We start from the raw sequence: 23,936 nt of genomic DNA, 5'->3' as shown, positions 1-23,936 counted from the left end.
GATCCCCCATACAAAGATTATACACTGGTTGGTTTTAACAACTCAATATTATCAGGCAGTCTTTCCATATTTATTAATGGTAGTTGTTAGACACTAATATATTATTTTAATCTGGAAACGTATTCTTTGTTAAGAGTAGCAGTCAAGTTCAAGTAACACTTGACTTATCTGCTGGTTACAATATTCTTTGATGAAAAACTAGTTGAGGTGTGCAGATGCCATTGGGGCCAGATACTGGAGAATGGAATTTATGTGCACATAATGAGGATAACACTCCCACAAAGAATATTTACTAACAAACCTGGTGTCATAAAGTCGCTATAAAACTAATCTTGTTGGAGCCTTATACTTTTCTGTGAACATAAAATACTTTCAACAATATTTTTAGCTTGAACTCGTCAAAGCTCTCTCCGATAAAGGACGCCAATTAGCTTGACCCAGATAACTGCTCCAGGACTTCTGGCTCTGCCTTAACTTGAATCTTACTGCTCCATGAGGTAGACACACACATAAAATAAACATGTTACTTCAGGGTTCTGTTTTACCATTTCCCAGGTAGCCAACATTTGGGATCGGCGTCATCATACCAGCCACAGGATACATTCTCTCAACACACCTATATGTGTCATGCTACACACACGTGCTTTCCATTAGTGAGAACACACCTCATATACAAACCACCATTAGTCACAGTGCCTCATAAAACACCCACACACGCACGAACGCACGCACTCACTGCATTAACACAGGTACTGAACGATGTTCAAATAAACAACAAAACACCTGGAATGGATCTAAAATGTCACATGAACCATATAGTTCACTTAAATCTTGAGCTTGTTCACTTAGTAGGAATTGGGAGCTTAGCCACCCGCAGCAGTGCCCCGGACATTTGGTCACAAAGAACCTGAAACACTCATAAAGAGGGAACCTGCTCTTTTCTTTATTTACATATACTTTTTCATACATATTTTGTTTTTGCAAGTTGTACACACTGTATTACACTACACACAGGATTCAAAAGAGAGGGAACTTTTCAGCTGCCATCCACTCCAGTCAGGTCCTCTGGTCTACCTGCTAACGTTTGTGTTGTTCAACCTTACCGCGTCCCATACACCTGACAATAATCTCATCTCTAGTATTTCTCTCTCTTAAATATGAGGGAAAAAGGAAATATAAACACTGAGCTGGACAACTTGCTATAACACGATCATGATGGTGGATACCACATAATTGCTTCTCTGTGATCGAAAAAACACCACAAATAACTGTCTTGATAGCTAGTCACTTCCTGCGAAAAATCCATTGGGAAAGTTATACTGATTTTGACAAGGAAAAAATGATAAAATAAAAACTTCCAGGAGAGTGTTCAAGGCTCCATTCCCCCTTAAAAAAAATAAAGACGGCAAAATGACCAGCGGTATAACGCCAAAAACACACCCCACTTGGTGGGAGGATGTATGAAATGTATGAAAGTGTGGCCACCAGAAGCCTCTGAGTCTCTATGGGGGTTTGGAGAGAAACCCCTAGTATTTCATGCCTGGGACAAACTCCTTCGCCTCAGGGTTCAAGCTGCTCTTCCGCTGTTAAATGAGAGAGGGAGGAGGTGGAGATGACAAGAAAAGAACAGAGTCATTAGTCATGTCTTCCAGGAGCAAGTATGTTATTCTTCAAATTAAGGTACAGATTTCTGATTCTTTCACTTACTGCAACGTCATCTGCATTGCGGTCATTGACCGTCATGCCATTAAGTTGCTGCTGCAGCTGCCCCATCCCTGACGGAAGATCCCGGGCTGGGATGAACCAATCCTGATCCTCCTCTTCTAGCATCTCCTGGAAGCAGCGCTCAATGAACTCCTGCTCCAGTAGCTCTTCCTCCACCTGGAAGACATTGAATGGCAAGAGAGTGGTGGTCAACAGTTAAAAGAGGTGCAGTCAAAATGAAACTGAACATAACCACAGCCTGGACACTCTCAAGGTCCACACGAATGCATAGACACGAATTAAACTTAAAGCAAAAATAACTGTGTGATACTAAATGACAATCAATGTTTTCGGGACATTGCAAACAAGTTGAATTGCTTAGGCTACCTCGCCAATGCTAAAATAGTTCCTATAGAAATACCTCAAAAAATGCCCCTGGATTTCATCTCAGTTTTGGCTGGGATTTGTAAGGATGCTATAAAATTCGGGAGCTTGGGGGGTGGGGGAGGTATAATTCCTCCAAACTTGCACCATAAATGAACCATAATCATACTGAAAACAAACCAGCCCTACCCAGCCCTCTTTAAATTAAGTTGTCCTGCGTAGTCTTGTTATAAGGTATTGCTGGGTATTCAAGCAACCCATTTGGAAAGGAACATCAGAGAGCATTAAAAAAAATAAAAAAAACACATGCAGCTTTTTACAGTAACTGGTATGAGACTTCAAACCAACCTGGCGATTATAATCCTCCTCATTCTCCATCCACATGTACTCCGCAAAGGGGTTGGCCTCGCCTTCCTTGTGGCCATTGACTACCCCGTCATCCTTCCCAGGGTTGATGCCTCCTCCCGGTGTCTTGGCCATCTCAGGACAATTCCTATCAGTAGGCTCTGTGAAAGGATAAAAGGCACATTTAAAGACTTAAAATTGATGATTGTACATCCATGGCCACTCATGAGTATATTTTCCTAGTTTGCCGTGGGTGCTAGTGTGATATTAACTGTAGTCCAAACACTTCCTTAGTTGTAACTTCTCCCCACATAAAAGTGTGAGGACGGCGGGGAAGAACGTTGCCTTTTTGATCTTCAATTCGATCCAACTGAGGATTTTGTTAACTCACAAATATTATGGTGATGAGTTTTGATAGCGGCTCGTGATACACTGTAGATTAGCCCATCCATAGGTTGGGATAGGTAGATTATCTCAGCTCTCAACTGATGTGATTGGTACACAGGCTAAAGCAGAAAAAGGTTTTTTATTCCTTCCAAAGTGTCTAAAAAGTCTTTCAGTAGCATAGCACAATGCAGCCAGCTGTACCAGACACAGTAACTACTTTTCTACATGTAAATTGTTTTTGTCACTTTCTTATTTGTCATTTATGCCTTTTTGGATATAAAATATCCATTTATCCTGGAGATATTCAATTATTTAAGCATTATCAACATTTCTTCTGGTGTAGCAAATATCAGTAGGCTCTCTGTATGATATATTAAAACGGTCTCATTAACATCAGCAGCGAGCTTTTCAAACTAATATTTTTTTCTTTCATAGAGAATGAGGTGTATGATGTATAAACCCTTAAAATAGGCTACATAGTTCAATAGCTTATGGACTCTGCATACAGATGTCAAGCCATGACAGACGATTTCAAAGGTGCCTGATACGGAGATACCTGAAAGCTGTGATACTCTTTATATATAGGCTACTAGGCACTGTCACTTCTTTGGAAAGCACCAGGTAGGTCAGGTGTCGTCAGCCTATGTGTGCCGGAATATCAGTAGGTCACTGCTGTTACATAATCACTGCCCTGCGCCTTGTTTGATTATATGTATTGCTCATCCAACAGGTTGTAGGAGGCAAACCTTTCTTTAGTAGGTCTAAATGTTAGCATCCACATAACTGTATAAGTTAGAGAATGCAAAGGCTCACTACAGCTGTGGTGCCATCACATAATTTTTTCTAGCGGAAATGCATTAAGTTCAATCTGCAACAACACAGAATCATTTAAAGTTTAGGGAGAACATAAGCTTTGTTGATTCAATACTATGTTAATATGGCAATCGATATGGAAAACAAGTAACATTGAACTTACAAGTCTAGCGTTAATGTTTCCGATGTATTCCTAACACTACTTGTTACAGCCATCAGAGGTATTGGTGCTCCTACCTGAACTGATTCAACATGGGCTATTCACTTGAGAGCACAGCATGAAAGGCTTTTTACGGTGCCCAAGTTATCTTGTCGCAGACAAATGACGTTAGCGACATGGCTTAACCAGTCATATGGGACAAAATCAAGGAAAGAAATATTTCAAGCAACTTCGACAAATTAAATAGCTAGCTGCTAATTTCGTTTTTCGGCCTATTTCGTTTTTAGAAAAAGATATTTTGTCGAGTATTTCAGCTACAGTTAACTATTTGGGCAGCTGAAGCCACGTGAGCTAGTATCAATGCTCTTGCTAGTCAAACACGATATACGTTAGCTAGCTAGAGAAGCTAGGCTCACGCTAGCTAGCTAATCAACTCGAGGTAATAAAAACGAATACATATATTTTAAGGAACGACCAGGCGTAGTATTTATACTGCATCAACTGATTACCTGTCGACGCCAGCGTCACTGATCTACAAATATTTCTGTCGATAATCGACTATTGACCAGAAAAAATGGACAAAGCCGATGCTTTAGCCACAACTAGCAACCGTTTGATGCTAGGAATCACCATTGCTTGCTAACAAGTTAGCTAGCCAGCCAGCCTGTGATCAAACTGACGCAAAAACAAGCGATATACACCATAGATAGCTACGTTAATGCATACAATAATACAGTGACACACTAGTTTGCCATCCTACCTGGCATTTTTCTTAAATTACTTCAAATTTAGTAGGTTGCCACAGATGATCTCCACACCGTGAAGTGTCACAAGCTGATGTTTTGTTTCTGACTGGTTTGCACGCACGCACAACTAACGTTATTTAGAGACGGGCATGTGCCAGCTCGTTTAACACATACAAAAGCGCGATCGCCCCCTAGCTTCTGACCTCCCTTTGGGTCCTCAAAGCTTTTAGGCTCGATGTGATGGTCCTGATCGGACAAAAGCCGAGCAAAAATTGCAAGAGGAAACGGGGATGCACACGCAAGAAAGAGCGAGTAAAAGAAACTGCGCGAAAGAGGTTGGAATTTCCGCTAAGTGTGCAAGAGAGACCCATACTGCGGGAAAAAGATTCGTTTGGCTATTGTGCGAGAGAAACCGAGTTACTGCGCAAAAGAGGGACTCTTTAAGAAGGTGGTCAACACACACAAAAAACATTGCAGTTTATTTGATTGGTAAAATCACATATATGTGGATAGTCATAAAATATAAAAATATCTACACCATAATCTTTAATACAAACCAGAAAACAATTGCACTAATTGATATCATATTGAAACACTCTAGAACCAACAGAAACCTAACAAATACCCAAAGTACATTTATTAAGTTATTCTTCACTCTTCTTGGTATTCATAAACGGCCTCCAAATGTCTACACTCCATGTAATTAGCCCTAGATGAATAAACTTAGACCAAACATGTAAATAAAAATGTACAGTCATTGTAGAAATAGTCAGCCTAGTTCACTCTATAATATTGTATTACAGTCAGTATGTTACCTCCATAATATTGTAATATCATATCAATCCCTACAAAAAGTTTACAAGAACACATGCCAATCATAGAAATAAACCTTAACCAGCAATTGCGTAGTTGTAAAAAAACACAACAAAAAAAACACAGATGAAGTAGCCTATCTTGACCTTTGAACTAATACTATCCGAACAGTATTTTTAACCTGTTTGGATAAAATACAATTCGTCTAGACCACACTGTACAATCAGCATTTCTCTGTGTGATTTTTACTTTAAAAATCGTAGATGAACAGACATTTGCAATCCATACTGGACAAATGTATGGTAACGTTCCACACATATACAGCACAAAAACAGAGGGTTCCTATGAACCCAGAAAGAAATGTGCAAAAATCTAAAACATGAGGGGAATATGATTCATACTGGTTGGAGGTTCCATTAGAACCATGGACATAGGCGAAAACAGGCTGTAGATGATATAATTTTAAAGAAATACAGAGAGAAAAGAGTTCTACGGCAACTCTACTTCCTGCTACATTTACAATTAGCCACACGACACAACAATTGACTGGTAAGCTCAAAAGGAAGTTGATGGCATGGGCAGTATTAAAAGTATAAAGTGTTGCCATCATGTCAGTTTCATTTGTTGCAAATGATGTGTTCATCTCCCTTCTCCACTGTTCTGGTGTCAGTTGGCAGAGTATATCTATAAGCAAATCAGAATTGACATTGTGTGGAAAATAACAATCTGTACACATCTTCCTTGCGATACCACCTACTTTTCTGTCAAAAAGAGAAATATTGCTCTAATACCCCTTATATATGCGTCCATCTGTTTTTATTTACATCCATGTGCTCTTGTGCATAAACATACAAAAATGTAAATACACATATAAGTACACATGCATGTATACGATACCTTGAAATAAGCAGATATTTTGTCAATTTCCTTTATGAGGTCTTAAAGTGATCAGGTTGACAGATGTGCAGATAATCTCAACTGCCTGTGTGTGTGTTGAAAGGCAGTAGTGACTAATAGCATTTGTAAATGAAGTAGAGCAGTTCATCAAATTAGAGGTGGATGAGTTCAGGTGTGAGGATCTCCACAACCTTGTATGAAAAAAGTATGTTAATTTTCATATAATATACGTTATAACAGTGTGTTAACACACATCATTTTGTCGCCCTTCCTATACAGCAACATAGGAAGAATATACAGGTGCATCTCAAAACATTAGAAAAACTAATCATCCAACCAACAATCAGTAATGAACACATAACCTCCATAGCAGAGGTAATAATCAGATAAGTTAAAAAGACAACTGAAATGAGAAGACAAATCTTGCCCCAGTTCTGCTAAATTCTATCTCAATAACAGTGTTAGATATTCTCTATCCAAGACCTTACAAAAGACACATAGCATTTTAGTACCAGAAACAGCAGCAGCAACAATAACAAAATCAATTTCTTTCAGACACATTGCACACACACACACACACACACACACACACACACACACACACACACACACACACACTGCACACGTTCAATTTCAAGGATGAATACCAATCATGCTGTGACAGGTTATCACTGCATACACAAACGAACAGCATGGTATCACTTACTGAGTTATACAAAAGATGGAATACACTAACATTTCCAAATTTGCACAGTTTATTTGTCCATTAATGGTTACAAATAAATAATTAAAACATTTAGACCTAAAGCTTTCCAAAATTAGTTTGGAAACAAATCCCTCTCTGTCTCTCTTATATTCTCAATTTTTCATCTATGAACACCTGCATTCAAGTAACCAAGGTCTTCATCTCAAATGTCAGAGCTTGGCATGTAAGCAAAAGGGAGACGATGAGTTTCCCTCCATGACTGATGTGTTTTCCATATGCTGCCAGCTGTTTAGCAGTGGGATATTACAACAACACAAACACAAGAGATTTGCATTAGATTTTGCATGGAGAAGGCCTCTGTGGTTATCCAAGTGACGTATTTACGTCCTTTAATTCAGCAAAGAGACAGAGCACTCACACAGTACTTGGCAATTGTGAACATTCATGACATAATTAGCAGAAGAAAAAAAAACGTTTGGGTGAACGCATGATTTAGTCAATTTTCTGTGTATTGGTTTGTTGTAAATCCCTTTGTTATGCTGTATAGGCGTAGGCTGCCACGGACCTCTCATTCCATGGCGTAGGCCTACAACTTCTCCTTCCTCTCTCTGCCATCATTCTAAAGTGTGGCTACTTTTCTCCACCATTATAACTTACATATACATAAGAACGAATATTAGACAATCTATTGCAAAGCGATGGCCACTGCAGCACACCACGATGTTTATCGAAAAGAACACATCTTTTTTCACAGATTGTGGTCGACGATATCGTATACTTAAGTTTCATTAAGAAGCAACAAATACACATGAAGATGATTATTGTCAGTCATTATTAATTATAATCTTTAATCCAGATTTTCAATTATTTCACTGTGCTAATAATTTGTGTAGTAGCTGATGTAGTAGATGGTCAACCCAGTTTCCCTCAATGCTTGCAAAATACATTATCTGTCCTTGATTTGAATTTCAAATGTTTATTGGGACAGTCAAACAGATGGCCTCCCTCGTAGTCGCATACACTCAAAGTGCAGTGAGTTACGTATAAAGCCTAGACTATGACTAAGTGCATCACTCCACACGAAACCTTTCACACGGCAATCACAAAGTGAATCTGAAGAGGGTACGTACTGCATGATTTATTATGCACAACATATTGTTGCCAAAACATATTTACAGATGATCAGGTTTTAGTTTGATGCTATGATAGAGGATTGTTTTGTACACCATGAAAGGTGTTATTGCTGATTAATTTATTTTTATTTGATTATTCATAACAAATATTATGTGTTTCACACAGAACCGAAAGCACTAAACATGGCAAAACACTGTCAGTTGTTAGATCTCAAGAAAGTACACGATGAAAGCTTCTAAGTGCATTTAATAAAAGCAAAATGACATTTGTCAAAAAAAAAGTTACAACAGTGATCTGACGACATACTGTGTGGTGGTATTTTATTAATAGTTTTGCACACAAAGGTCTGCTGTAGGTCTACTTAATTTGTCCATGGATCAAGAGATACTTCAACAGGCTCTTAGACAGCATTAGGATGTTGTATTCATGTATGATGGGGCCTGGCATGTTTAGGGCAGATGGCTTCATCTTTCACCTTTTGCCTTCTTTTCATAGGTGCTGCCCTGGTACTGCACAGAAGATGTGTTTCCTCAACATGAGCTCCCCGGAATCAGATTTTGAAAAGTTGTACCGCTGTGCGAAAGTAGATCATGTGAGATTCTACCTTGTAGGAGAGAGCATGTATTTCTTACTGGGCTCTCCCCTTCAGGTGTATTTTATCTGGCTGATAGTGACACAACATGCAATCATTTCAAAGTTCTACGCTTTAATCCTGGCCCTGTGTGAGCTGTTCTTTTCTTTAACTATCGTTGTTGGGAATAGTGCTTATCTGGTTACGCGTAACCATTGCCTTCTTTATGTGGTGATGCCCTCCTACGCATTCATCTTTTCTGCCCGTCCACTGTTCCAAAGTCTCATCTGCATGGAGCGTTACCTGGCAGTGGTGCATCCTTTAGTCTACCTGAAGTACAAGACCCCGAGAAACAAGAGAGCTTGCACTGCCATGGTTTGGATGGTGACAGTGGGGTTTACTTTGGCAGCAGGGATTTCTACACCTGGCTTCCTGATATTTGAGTTTGCTATTCTTTTTGTCATGTTGCTGTCCTTTGATGTATTCTGTAGTCTGTCTGTTCTATGGGCTCTGAAGCGTCCCAGCCCTGGAGAAGGGGAAGGACAGAGGGACAGAATGAACGTCATGAAGAAAAGTGCTTTCAAAACCATCACTGTCATTCTGGTTATTACTTTTTGTGACCACATCTTTGTGACTGTTATGGGTCTCTGTGGCAGTTTTTCTGACGATGACTGGATTTGCGTAGTGGACATCATTAACACATTTATATTTGCTCTGTGTGGATTTATACAGCCTCTCTTATACTTACACAAAATGAGGAAACTGCCATGTGCAAAAGGACAAAATGATCGCATTGAGTCTTATTAATTGAGTTAAAATGGAAAAGCAAAGCCATTTGATTGTAAATCTGGAAACGTAATTCCATTTAGCTCAATTTCAAGTAAAATCATTTGGCACTTGTATCAGCCTCAATAGTATCCTGTCCACAAAGTGAACTTTTACAGCATGAGGAGTGAATGATGTGAAACTATGTCCAAGTTTGCTTGCTTGTGTTTGTATGGAGAAGTTCCTAACATATTCTGACTAATCTTTTGCCTGTGATAAGTAAACTAGGTCAACTATCAAATCATTTTGACCACAAAATGTTCCAATAGACCTTGAGGCTGTCTTCTAAATGCAAACCAACAGGAAGAATGACACAAACTTTTAAATTATGTTTCCAGTAGAATGTGTTTGGACTTCAAAACAATGCATGTCATGATATTGCTGTTGTGGTAACCAAACCAATACAATAAAAAAGTTTTTGTTTAATTAAATTATCAGTTGTTCACCAGACAGTGAAATCCTCCATTGAAGGTGATTGAATACTACAGTGATTAATCTCCCATCAGCTATATTCAGATATAAAACAGATCATAAGTAAATAAATGAACATGCACAGAGAAGGCAAAAGGCACTAACAATTCAATATGATAAATTTCACACAAACAATACAACTCAAGCATACTGAAATCTCCCTCTTCACCCTGTGTATGTGATAGCTGTGATTTCTAGCTATAGTGCCCTCAAGTGTCCAATAAAGTAATCACATTGTTATTTAATTCTATTCATTTTTATTTATAAATAAATAGCGCCAGTAACATAAAGTAGTAGAGTATCGACATTTATAACAGAACCAAGGTATACACCCTCATAATAATAAGTTAAACTACAGCAGCAAGCAGCGATCATTGGTGTCCAAGCCGTTTTCATGAAGTTTGAACTTATACATCTTAGTCATGTATTGACTGCAACATTTTCATTAGCTGTTGGTGACCAGTTTGTAGAGTAAGTCAAATGGAACTTCAAGAGATGTAGCCATGTTGGTAAGAGCATACCAAATTTAGTTTGAACCATTACATCACAATATGTTAGCTAGTGAAGTGCTTGGTTTCTTTTTCAAACAGTATTCACGCGGTGGTTCACCTAGTGAGCGAGGTTAATGTAGCCTGGCCATTACCAGCCTGTGACTCCATTTCATTCCGTCTTTTTTTTGAGTATGAGCTTGAAATCAATTCAGGCGGAAATACGTAGGCTGGTGTCACCAGGCTAAGGTTAATGCACTTCCAAGAGAAGAAACCTGCCATATTCCCTTTTGAGTCCACAGTTTTGAGCTATATGCACAAAACCCAAAGGGACACGATAACGTAGGAACAGAAACCTACTTTTCCATATCAGCCATGAGGGGCTACAAGTTTTATGTGGACCAGTGAAGTCTAGGTTAGAATGTGTTGTCTGCCCCCTCCCCAATTAGAAAGCTCAAATCCACCCAACCAATATGGAGGAGGAGGCAGGTGACACGTGAATGCTACAATTTGATGTATTTTTCTATGTATCACTGTGTTTTATATCCATGTATATTCACGACGGACCCCAGGGAGACTAGCGACCATTCTGTGGAAGCTAATGGGGATCCAAATAAATAAACAAATAAACAAATAAACAAATAATATAATTTAAAGATGCCAGTCTGTAGACGTCTCAAAACAGTCTAATTCATCACTGCCTTTTCCCCCTCAGAATGATCCGGGGCGACCCCCGGAACATTCTTTTAAAATGGCTTGTTTTTATTTTCTTGTCTCCTTTTGAACAGTCCGTTCGCTAGCTTTATGTACACATCATTCATTTTTAACTAGATATTTTTCGAGCAACTGTACCATTACATCACATGTCCCTGTGAAAAAGTAACCCCTTTCCATTTTTGCCAAAAATTTTACCATAGGTAAAAGATTAATACAAATTGAATTGTTATTGGTAGAGCAGAGATGGCTAGTAAATATATTACAAATACAGTATGTACAATTGAAGGATTTTGAAGAAATAGTTATCCTTTCTTTATTGGGTTACTGTTTTTTGACATTGTTCAATTGAAATTGGTGCTTGTGGAGATGCTTGTTTCCCCACTGGCGCGCTCACTGCCTTCTTAGGGGAGTTCTTGAAGGTTTTTGCCAAATATTTTTAAAAAAGGGGGGAAAAAACTGTGGTGCAAATTACTTCTTTAATAGGTTCAGACAGGTAGCAAACATTCAAAAGTGAGAGTGGCATCTTTTTTTAAAAAGCCCATGTGGTTGGGACAGCTGCAGTGACAAGCAAAATATGGCTGTATTAAAACAATTAGGACAATATTGATGGGACTCAGAAATCCGCAACAGTAGACAAACCGAGACTATACACTACAGGTTGCTCTGATGTGCTGTAAGTTCAGTCAGCAGTTGCTGCTCGTTCACAGATGTACTTGTACCATCGGCTACAGTGAGCATCATTGAGCATCAACTTGCCCCTCTGACACAGCACCCCGCAGTCCTCTCCTCCCCCCAGTCCATGTTCTGTCCAGTCATCAGGCTGGCCGACCATCCATTGACTGCAACCAAACGTTAAGAGATCCATGAATGTGTATCAGGTATGGGAAGTACCACCTTTGTAGAACACTCACTCTGGTCAGATGGATGGATGGTTCTGGGAGTGTTGTGAGGCCTTAGTGTAACGTCGACCATAAACCACTTGAGCGGCGCACATCTCACCTTTTGTCCATCACGTAAGGAGTGCCGTCCACCCACGCCCACTTCCCAGTGATTTCATCCGTGAGGCCGACCCAGTAGAATTCAGACACACTGATTTCGTTAATGAAGTCCTAAAAGGGAGAAGAACAAGAATGGCTGGAGGGGGAGATGCTAATGCTAATGTTACAGTACTGCTACAAAAAAAAAAATTATAGTGTTCATTGACTTGGCTGAACCCGGAACCTTTGCACAAGTTGTACGTTTTTCGGAGTGTTTGAGGACATCATGCATATTAGATTTGAGTGACTATTATTGAAGTCAAGTGGAATGTCAGAGATCTGTAGAAATGCATACCCATTCTTTTGCGTTGTTTAGCATTAGCAGTGAGGCTCCTTGCGTTTTGCAGTAGTCTCTGGCTTCATGCCATTGTAGCTTGTTTGAAGAGAGTAGGTAGCAGTTGGACGCGTGAAGACTCCAGTTGTCCTGACAGCGATACGTAGTATTATCTACAGAAAGGGGGAGGAATGATTGAGGATTGAAACCGGCTTGTATTATTGGACAAATTTAATGAAATTTAAAATCTGTGATGCCTGCTTGCTGCATGAAGGTAATATAATAGACTTGTTAACCCGTAAACACAATCAGTGGGAGGCATTGTGCTTGGCATGTGCCCATAGACTGGTATGGAACAGGTCAGTTGCAGTTTAAGTCCAATCAGATTTTTTGAAAGGTATAAAATCAGGAAAGTCTCCCATTGAAAACATTGTTGTGCAGTTCAAACTATTTGATGAATCAGGTGTAGTAGGTATACTTTTACTGCGCTTGATGCTCATAATCTCAGTTGACAGAGCAATCAACATGGACGTGAGTTTTTCATCTTAAGAGAAGAGAATTTCAACAAGAAGTTATTATGGCATTATGTTTGGAATATGTTTTCCAAACAGCCAGAAACTCATCAAACTGTGCATTTGTTGATATTTGTGTTAAACGTTCTGAGGCTCACCAAATTTGACTTAAGATTAAACCACTCAAATTGATTTCCAACAGAAGCAATTCAAAAGTTGCCTTTTTGATGGGGCCTTAATGGGAAATGCAAAGTGGTTGCTGTAGTTTAGGTGACAGTGAATTTAAGTCATATTGTCTGATTTAGTTTACAGATTTCTCAACCTCCTTTCGTTTTGACCAACCACAGAAAACCAGGTAACAAAATGACTGCGAATCTAAAACAGCTCCTTGACCATACTAACAATTGATTTTATTGGATTTGATGATCCAAATGTAGTTTTAGCTTGATTTCACCTTTATGCAACAGTTAGCACAAGTTCAGTGTGCTCGCTGCATGGCCAGTGCTAATGATATGCTAAATATGCTAAATATTAAACCCCCGCCCTCTATTTGCAGTGATGAGAGATGAGTCTATTCTAATCTATTGGTGATGCCATGAGCTAACTTCCAATTGAAAGTAATCAGTGACCTGAACATCCACATGAATAGTTCTTCCCTGACAAATTGATAGAGCTCTTAGGGATCAGATTAAAATGCCTGGTAATGTGCTTTTTTTGGATGGATATTCATCATTCATCTATTTTTTCTTTGATCCATTCATCAGCCCACAACAACACCTCTAGATTTCACTAATTAACCAGATTATACCAAAAAACATCTCACATTGTACTTTATAATTATACTAAGTGTTACACAGTGCAGTTTGACTCAGATTAGAGTATTTTCATCAAGTGTAAAGAAGCTGTAATTTGTGTTTTGTGGGGATACCAACCAGTTTGCTGCATTTTGGACACAACTGCCTCTAAAGTGGATGACATGTTGTTCATTGCAGTTTCCAGCTTTTCAATTTTTGTGTCCTGTTGGCTTACTGCAGAATACAGACATGGCATCAAGAAAACCAAAAGAGTACTTGACAGTATCTAAACACTCTAAATCCGTTAGCCATATTTGGAATGATATTGTGTTCAGTGATATGTTGGACAGTCAATATATTACTGACATTCAGACAAATCTATTTTTTCTCCTGTTCCCACTCTTCCTCAGATCAAAAGAAGCCTAGGCAGATCTACTTTTAAACATGCAATAGTAAACAAGTGTGATAAGCCACACTCAGAGAATCCATTCTGATTCATTTGTATTCTTTAACGAGGGTTGAGCTGGCTCTATGAGATGTACGTAAATGCAGTCAAACCTGTGTCCTGAAGGCCGGATGAGAGTGCATTCATTGAAAGAGTGAGGTTGGTGACAGAATGTTCCATCTTCCTGCCCTCTTTTTCAACTACAAAACACAAAGTCACAGTATACAGTCACAGGTATCAGTACTTGTTTTCTGACATGACAGTAATTCTTCATATAGAGCAGATAGATTCACTGGGCTTTGCTTGTGGCGGCCCTATTCGGCAAACAACACTCCTCCAATGACCCAAATGAACTACAGGAAAACGTTAAAACCACCAAATCTATGGGATTTATTAGTATTCATGATTATAAGAGAGCTGTCATAACAATAATGAACGATAATAGTACATCACTGGACAATATCATGCCATGACATACCTATATAAGTCTTTGAAAGATTGAAAGTGAACTGAAAGTGAAGAGGCCAGTGAAATGAACACAAAAACAGATACATAAGTACTAGTATACATCATGCTCAAGAACTCTCATTTGGTGCGGTCTTTACTTCACCTATAGTAAGAGGTATAGTATACAACATGCTCAAGAACTCTCATTTGGTACGGTCTTTACTTCACCTATAGTAAGAATAAAAGTTTGAGCTACAGCTGAACAGCTTCAACAGTTTTAGCCTGTTGAGACAGGGTAGACATTTCTATTTTCTTGCCCTACCTCTAATTGACCCTTAGTCAGCATGCTACCAAACCAAGTAGACATTCATTTTAAAACAGCTTGCACAAGTCCCGATGGGGTCGTGTACAAGGAGGACATATTGCTCATTGCCAGGGGCGTAACTATAGGGGGTGCAGCAGGTGCCATCGCACCTTGGCCCATGGGTCTAGGGGGCCCGTAGCCATATCTAGTCGCATTGCCAAAAATACTAATGTACAGCCATATATGGCAAAAAAAATTACACAGACTATAAATATGTGCACGGGGGGGGGGGGGGGTGATCTGATGATCTACATGTGTGCCAGCTATACAGTCTGTTACTCTCTGCTATTCCTGTTGTTTACACAGAGAGCAGAATATATCAGATATACCAGCCTGCTTAAAACCCCAGCAAAATGCCCACAAAGGAAGATTGGTTAGTAATAATAATAATAATAATAATACATTTTATTTATATGGCGCCTTTCAAGAGACCCAAGGTCGCCTAGTGTTGTTGTTGTATCCTGCTGCTCAGGTTCTATGGTTGGGCAGTTATGTTGTTGTGTTCAGCGCATGTTGTAGTGTTAAGTAGGTCCTTTATGGCAGGGGTTCTCAAACTTTATGTGGCCAGGGACCCCTTAAAGGGCAGAACATTTTCCAAGGACCCCTTCATAATCGCATCCCAAATTAAGCCATATAGGCTTAACGCTATTTGTAATGTTATAGTATGCTTTTGGACTCTTTTACTCTAAAATCATATAGTACTTATATCACAAGTGCTTTATTACATTTGATATTACTTGACAGTATTTAGGGTAGATTTTTAAATTTGGTAAAAAATGCTGAGAAGCTAAATCATTTGTATTTATTATTGATTTAATAAAAAAAATTATCAAAGCAGATAGTAGGGTTTATGGATCCCGGGTACCACATGCAGTGCGTATCCTGCTGCTCAGGATCTATAGTTGTTTTATTAGTCAGGTTAGTTGGCTGGGGAGGAGTGCTCTCATGTCGTAGTGAGAGGATTGACCACTGTGGGAAGTCCCCAGCCAAAAGGAAAAGGAATTTAACATCTTTTCTTGTGCATAGCTACAGAATTTTTCTTGCATGTATTCTCTGACAGAAATATAATGTAAAACTTTCAACTCATTTCATTTCAGCTGTGTGAATTTGAACTGTTCAAGTTGTGTTCAGTCCATTGGTAGAGGGACATACAAGGTTTTTGTAATTATTGTACTCATCAAATCAGTTAAAGTTAACAGTTAATAGTCAAAGTCAGTGTTGTATAGACTCATGAAAAAGGAAGACAAACTTGTTTCTTGAAGTTTTGAAGGGATGGAATCTAAAGAGGACTGGATGTTGTCTTCTTTAATCTTCAGCTCGTTCAATGCTGATTCCTGATGCTTTACTAAAGGAAACGAGATTTATCTGTTTATAATACACTTCTCAGCTCACTGGAAAAAAAGACTGATTGGAATGACAGTTAAATAACTGAAGGTGCCCTGACCTCCAACTGGATGTTTGTGAAATGTTAATGCGATGGTTAAGTAATTATAGTATGCCTACATAATTCAAATGGTTGAAATCCTGCTTCATACAAACTGAATATATTTACTGAGAAGGGAAGTAGATAATTCTGTCTACTTAAGAATATAGTAATACCATGAAATGAAAGATTCAGTGAAACCAAACCTGTCTCGTGAAAATCAGTTGAGAGTGCATTAACAGAATGTGATAAATCAACAATGTCGTGATCCAGTTTAGTTATCTTGGTGTCCTCTTCATCTGTTGAAAACAGAAAGCAATATATTACTTTTCCATACTTCTGCACAATAAGTAAAAGAGCACTTTTAAATATCATTTTACCTGTGGTACCTTTAGTAAAACAGGTTGTTAAAAACTAGGAAAGAAACAAACCTGAGTTTTTTACACTGGAAGGCAGTGAGTTGGAAGAGGAGGCCTTGACAGATTGGCTAAGATCGGTGACGGTATGACCCAACTCAGTCAATCTTTTATTCTGTTGATCAGCTGAAACAATAAGCTACATGCATGAATATGTAAGGATATTGGGAATCGTTTGATATTTCATGTAGCATATTTCATGTACCTTGATGTTTAAAGGTAAAGTGCTTTTGTTCTTGGCAGTCAGCGCTTAGATGAATATGAGATCTGTGGGTGAACTCACTCACCTGTCTTATGTTGTTCAGATGAGAGTGAGGTTATGGAGGCCTGTAGATTAGTCAGCGCACTTTTCACCTCAGTCAGGGCTTTATGTTCAGGTCCTTGGCTAAGAGGAGCTGCAAAATAGTGAACATCCCGACATGTATGATGTTTTACTGCAATTGCTTTTCTCCCCATGATGTTTCTACTTTTCATATTCTGAGATGGTCAGACGTTTAGGTCAACGTCTTATTTAGCACTTAGACACGTTAGACACGTTTAGGTCAACGTCTTATTTAGCAGACACTTCGGCATTGACGGAAAAAGTAACTCTCTGTCATTACAAATATACAAATACAAATATAAAAATTGTGCCCTACATTATATACGCTAGAGATCATTTGCAGAGACACTCATGGATTTTAGATAAATAGTAAGTAAAAAAGTATAAAGTAAATCACTTTATAAACATATTAATCTGTGAAAAGTGATCTGATTGTGCTGGATCTGAAAGACACCCTTAACTACTGATAATAATTATCAATATGTTAACAGTATGCATTTGAGTACGTAATTAGTTACGTATTTGCAACATAATGTAATATTGTGTTTTTGTCTATTTTCACACAATTGTGTATGTATAAGATGGGGAAAATAAACCTTTTTGTTGCAGTTTGTTTGGTAGAAAGTTCAAAGACAAAGCCATGTTGTCTGCTTTTGTCTCAAGCGCCTTCAACATCTTGGCCTGTTGGCTAACTGTTGAAAAAAACACAGGCAAGCACCAACATAATATCTCTGGTAACAAAAGTCATGATACTCAGAATTGGGACAATTTAGAACCCATTTTAATGAAAAGATAGTCAATGAGATTTCACATATTATACTATGACTGAATATGTGTTGCGCAAATAATAAGTTGATGAAAAATAACTTACACTTGAGAGGCATCACGATCACAAGAATCAGAAACAGCGCTATGGTAACACTTATGATAGTACACAGTTGCCAGCGCCTTCCTATACAGGATGTCACAGTATTCGAAGTTGAAATACCTGAAGCAAACACAGACATACACAAACAGATAGAAAATGTTAGCAGTGGTTCATGACTAACACGAAGCAGTCAAATATAGAAGAACATTGTGCCTTAAACACCTGGAACAGTGTTAATTTGGATAAGAATTTGCCTCAACTGTATTATTGGTTTTATAACAGTTTCCAGCCCCCATTTTGAACCAAAATGGTAAAAGTTTACTTACCATTTTGCCAGTGGACCATTGGTTCTACATTTTCTAAAAATAATTTCTCCTTAATTCCCTGTGGGATCAATATAGTGTCTGTCTTCTTTTTTTTTTTTTTTTTTTTTTTTACAATTTTGATAATTCCGTGCCAAGCACAAGTCAAAAAGCAAGGATACAGTGGCAAAATACATGGATATATGACAAAAACACATGGAGCAGTGATATATACAATCTGTAGAACGCAGTGCACTGTAAAGTGACGTGATAAACATGACACCTACAGACCAGATGTTGCTCACCTCACCTTTCCGCCATTGCAAACGCCCCTCCTCTGCCTCCATGGTGCTGTACTGTATAGTGGTTTCAAGTTTGGGTGGCAGGTCTGCCATGATCATAAGGTGTAGACTTGCAGTGAAGAGTAGTGGGGAGACCCAGGGACAGGAGTGATGACAGTTGTATTTAAAGGAGATCCCATATTTCCTGTTCCTCATTGCCAGGAACTCACCAAATATGTTGAAACATTGCTGATGATGCAGATGGTTTAGTAGTCACAAGAATATGTCTCTCTGTTGAATAATGAAGAGCTTTTAAAACTAAATCCATTTTTGGTCAACAACATAATATTAGTAAAAGAAAGAATATATCTGTGGTAAATCTGTTATCTTTGTAGATTGCTTTAATTTGAATCACAAACTCGTTTATTCTGAAAGAAACATACAGTGAAAGAAAAACACAAAACTGACTGAAAATCTTCAGTGATGCTTTGAATGACTGAGGCTGGAAAGAATGGAAAGAAGTATCATGCCAAATGGTGAACGTGGATGTGCTCATCTCTCTGGTACATCTACTACCTGTCATGTATCTTCAAGATCAGAAGAATGCTTGTTAATATCTAATTATGACATTTTGCCTTCAGACTCTTGACTAATGGGAAGTCAAGTTAGATAACATCTTGAACAGTTCTACTTAGCATGCTAATATTCAAGAAGCACAAAGGAATGAGGCCCTGTGTGCTTTTTCCATCTTGATGTGTACATTTGACATTGCAGATATGTTGACGATTCCAAATGGAGCATTTGTCACACGAGCATGTGTTTTCTTCTGCTGAATGTATTATGTGTTTAACATGAACACAATAATCTTTGCACCAATGGTGTCTACTGTGCCAGGAAAGGGGCCAGTAGTCACATGAGCTGAGCTATGATGGCAGGGTTACCAAGATTAGGAAAGTCTGAAACCAGCTGTTGTGGTCAAACAGAGAGTTGCAACGAGAGTTCACATGAGAGGGGAGGGGTAGGGGGCAGGAAGGAAGGAAGGAAGGGAGGAGACGGAGAGAGAATCAAAATGCAAGAAGGTCACTCAAGGTCATACATACATGCATACATACATGCATACATACATACATACATACATACAGTACATACATGCATACATACATACATACATACATACATACATACATACATACATACATACATACATACATACATACATACATACATACATACATACATACATACATTAATACATACATACATACATACATACATACATACAGTACATACATGCATGGATGCACATTTGGGTTGGGAGAGTGACTCCACGTTCACACTGGGACGAAATTTCGTCAGGCAGTATTTCGCCTAGGGGTCGTGGTCAGAAAAATCATGTTTGGCTGTCATGTAGCCATTGTAGCGAGTGTCAAGTAGCAAGTTCGGCTGCAGTGCACTGCTAATAGCATTTTAGCAGCTAGCTTCTACATTGATCTTCAATTAGCAGCAAGCTAACAATAACGGTCGAGAGCTTCATTTAAGACCTACAATATTCTGTTTGCCCTGACAGTGTTCGTATAGTATAAAAACAACAAACCGAGTAGATGTAGACATATAAAAGTCGTGTAAACACCTGGATTCAGCTTTATTCACATCAAATATTTTCCAATAACAGACTCCCGAGGCACCGCCATCTTGTTTGGATTTTTTTGATTACACCCGCCCTTCGGCACAACGTCGAGCTCCAATTCTGACACACGCCGAGCTGATTGGTTACCGCCTGGCTCGCATTTGCATAAAGTTAAAGGTTCGTCAACTTTGAAAGTCAGGCAGCGGCGAAACTGTGCTCAACAGACAGAAAAATTCTGAACACATCACATTTAAGGAATGTCACTCTTTTCAAGTATGGCTAATAGGCACCCACTTTTACACTTTTTCCTCTGAGAGTTCGTTTGGTCATGCCTTGCCTTCAGTGGCACTACCCAATAGAGAACGGACATTTCTTACATGTGAAGTAAATATTGTTCAGTGATATATAATAGATCAATACTGTAGGAACTCCTGGATGGAGGTGGTGGTGATCTGGATCCAGCTACTACATGATTGAAGAGGCATTCTGATGAATAAGAAAAAAGCTGATTGATGAATGTGGGTGTAGACAGATTTCATCTGTTTTCCACAGAACACATCTCTGACTCAGCAGAAACCCTTCCCCTTGCTGCGTCCCTACAGTGTTGACCCCTGGGGGAGGAGGAGCCCAACCACAGCGCCGATTACGGTCAGCAGTTGCTCAATTTTCTTCTCACTTACTAAAAGTCTCTAAAAATCAAAGAAACACAGAGTAAATGACAATCAAACTACTTTACTCAAATTCTCATCTAATAGTATCCCCAAAGTGCTGGATGCATTCAGGAGATGAATCGAGTGTACCTAAATACATATAGGCCTATATATGTAAGTACATATTGTGTATACACACCATTATAAGTTCTTCTCTCACATGTTTTCAGACAGAAATGAATCTTAAACCATGAACATGAATGAATTTCAACTGCTTTAATTAGAACTATCCAACTTCCTATTTTAGTCTTTTATTAGCATCCTTGAGACATTTACGTACATTGACTGTGGCTGATCTGTGGTAATGTATTGTGGTATCGTATCGTAAGTATCGGGTTTGGTGATATTTTGGCAGGTCATAATTTTGGTATGGTGACAACCCTAGTGTCAACCATATACTTCATCAGTTTCTGTGACATTGCGTTTTTGGTATGGTGCAGATTGGCAATTTGTAAATATCTGCTAAATTAATTAACGTGTGTTTCTTTTTTCCTTCAGGTTGACCTACAGAGAGGCAAAACTGGGAACCATAGCAACATCCATACATCCATCATCCAACGTCCATTTGTAGTTCCACGTTGGTGGGACGAACTGCCTAGCACTACCAGAGCAGGGGTTCAGATGTCATGCCTTATTTGAAAAAAAAGGATGTTCTGTAAGGCACTGCCGTTGTAACACAGCTCTGCACCATGAACTTCATGGCATCTCTTACTTAAATACATTTTACCTAAGGAATAGAAAAAAAGTGCAGAAATGTAACTACTGTAAGTGCAAGTTAAGTAGTACACTACTACTAGTAGAAGTGCAAAATAGGAGGGGAGGTAATCTCTGAAGAGTTGGGTCTTAAGAGCTTCTTACAGAGCATGGCTGTACCTCTCTACCTTCATGACGTTCATTCTGTCCCTCTGTCCTTCACCTTGTCCAGGGCTGGGACGCTTCAGAGCCCATAGAACAGACAGACTACAGAATACATCAAAGGACAGCAACATGACAAAAAGAATAGCAAACTCAAATATAAGGAAGCCAGGTGTAGAAATCCCTGCTGCCAAAGTAAATCCCACTGTAACCATCCCAACCATGGCAGTGCAGGCTCTCTTGTTTCTCGGGGTCTTGTACTTCAGGTAGACTAAAGGATGCACCACTGCCAGGTAACGCTCCATGCAGATGAGACTTTGGAACAGTGGACGGGCAGAAAAGATGAAGGAGTAGATGGGCATCACCACATAAAGAAGGCAATGGTTACGCGTAACCAGATAAGCACTATTCCCAACAACGACAGTTAAAGAAAAGGACAGCTCACAAAGGGCCAGGTTTAAAGCGTAGAATTTTTTGAATGATTGCATGTTGTGTCACGATCAGCCAGATGAAATACATTTGAAGGGGAGAGCCCAGTAAGAAATACATGCTCTCGCCTACAAGGTAGAATCTCACATGATCTACTTTCGCACAGCGGTACAACTTTTCAAAATCTGATTCCGGGGAGCTGATGTTGAGGAAACACATCTTCTGTGCAGTACCAGGGCAGCACCTATGAAAAGAAGGCAAAGGGTGAAAGATGAAGCCATCTGTCCTAAACATGCCAGGCCCCATCATACATGAATACAACATCCTAACGTTGTTTAGGGTAGGAATATAAAATAAATGCTCTCTACGTTTAAAGAGAACTGTCTAAGAGCCCGTTAAAGTATCTCTTGATCCATGGACGAATTAAGTAGACCTACAGCAGAGCTTTGTGTGCAAAACTACCGGTATTCATAACATACCACCACACAGTATGCCGTCAGATCACTCATGTAAAAAAAAAATTGACAAATGTAATTTTGCTTTTATTAGATGCACTTCATAGAAGCTTTCATCGTGTACTTTCTTGAGATCTAACAACAGACAGTGTTTTGCCATGTTTACTGCTTTCTGTTCTGTGTGAAACACAAAATATTTGTTATGAATAATCAAATTAAAATAAATGAATCAGCAATAACACCTTTCATGGTGTACAAAACAATCCTCCATTATAGCATCAAACTAAAACCTGATCAACTTTAAATATGTTTTGGCAACAATATGTTGTGCATAATAAATCAGTACGTACCCTCTTCAGATTCACTTTGTGATTGCCGTGTGAAAGGTCTCATGTGGAGTGAGTGATGCACTTGGTCATAGTCTAGGCCAGGGGTCGGGAACCTTTTTTGCCTGGAGAGCCACTTTTACCATATATATTTTTTTTTATCTCAGAAGAGCCACAAAAAGACAGTTTGGATATTTAACTAACAGTTACTTTTATTCAACAGAGTTTTTTAAATACATTTTCTACTAGTTTTAAAAGTTATTGTACTAGTAACTTGAAATGTAAATGGCAATGGGAAATGACAGAAGTTAACAACGTTACAGCGTAACAACGACATGAAGTTAACAACGTTGACAACACAACACTCCAAATTGAGCATTAGGCCTACCAGAGATTAATGCGACTTCTGGTGCTGCATAGACTTGCTGATGGCCTTGTAGTCTGGCTGATATTCAGTGAGGTGAAGCTTCATGCAAGCATTGAGGCTTTCGTCGTTTAAACGCGAGCGCAGCTTCGTCTTTATATTTTTCATATGACAGAAAGATTTCTCGCATGCATAAGTGGAACCGAACATGGGTAACACAGCAATACTAACATATTGCAATGTGCGATATGTAATGGGCAGTTCATTCCAAGTTTTTAGAAGCAGTGCGTCTTGAGATGGAAGCTTTCCCATGTCAGTCCACTTGTTCGCTCGCAAGCTGTGCTCGCTGACGTGCGATTCCTTCCAGCTGATCGTTCAGTGATTTGAACTTGCCCACCCAGATGCCAGACGAGGTCAGGTCGGCAACCTCTATTTCGAAATCGCCGATAGAAACACCAGGGATGCACAATACGTTTTTTTCCTTTTCGATATTTTTCTCTAGCCTATCAACTTTAACAATGGAA

At 39.0% G+C, this 23,936-nt stretch overlaps 2 protein-coding genes across 2 annotated transcripts; both read right to left on the bottom strand.

Annotated features, from left to right (window-relative positions):
• Positions 1-921: 921 nt before the first annotated feature.
• Positions 922-4,661, bottom strand: paip2b (poly(A) binding protein interacting protein 2B). The gene is made up of 4 exons (XM_080858882.1): positions 4,554-4,661; positions 2,437-2,594; positions 1,708-1,881; positions 922-1,583 (listed from the first exon to the last, which is right to left on the bottom strand). The coding sequence occupies exons 1-4, from the start codon at positions 4,558-4,560 to the stop codon at positions 1,527-1,529; spliced, it is 396 nt and encodes a 131-aa protein (XP_080715008.1). The 5' UTR covers positions 4,561-4,661; the 3' UTR covers positions 922-1,526.
• Positions 4,662-11,840: 7,179 nt separating this feature from the next.
• LOC308381642 (asialoglycoprotein receptor 1-like) lies at positions 11,841-18,760 on the bottom strand (the record flags this gene model as incomplete). The annotated part of the gene is made up of 7 exons (XM_080859230.1): positions 11,841-12,000; positions 12,161-12,270; positions 12,494-12,645; positions 12,951-13,016; positions 13,917-14,012; positions 14,337-14,423; positions 18,676-18,760. The coding sequence occupies 7 exons, from the start codon at positions 18,758-18,760 to the stop codon at positions 11,841-11,843; spliced, it is 756 nt and encodes a 251-aa protein (XP_080715356.1).
• Between the last annotated feature and the right edge of the window lie 5,176 nt (positions 18,761-23,936).

Source organism: Sprattus sprattus (genome assembly GCF_963457725.1).
Source record: "Sprattus sprattus genome assembly, chromosome: 20".
NCBI classification, from domain to species: Eukaryota; Metazoa; Chordata; class Actinopteri; order Clupeiformes; family Clupeidae; genus Sprattus; species Sprattus sprattus.
The sequence above is the reverse complement of the archived record's forward strand: the minus strand, read 5'-3'. Positions and strand labels throughout refer to the sequence as shown.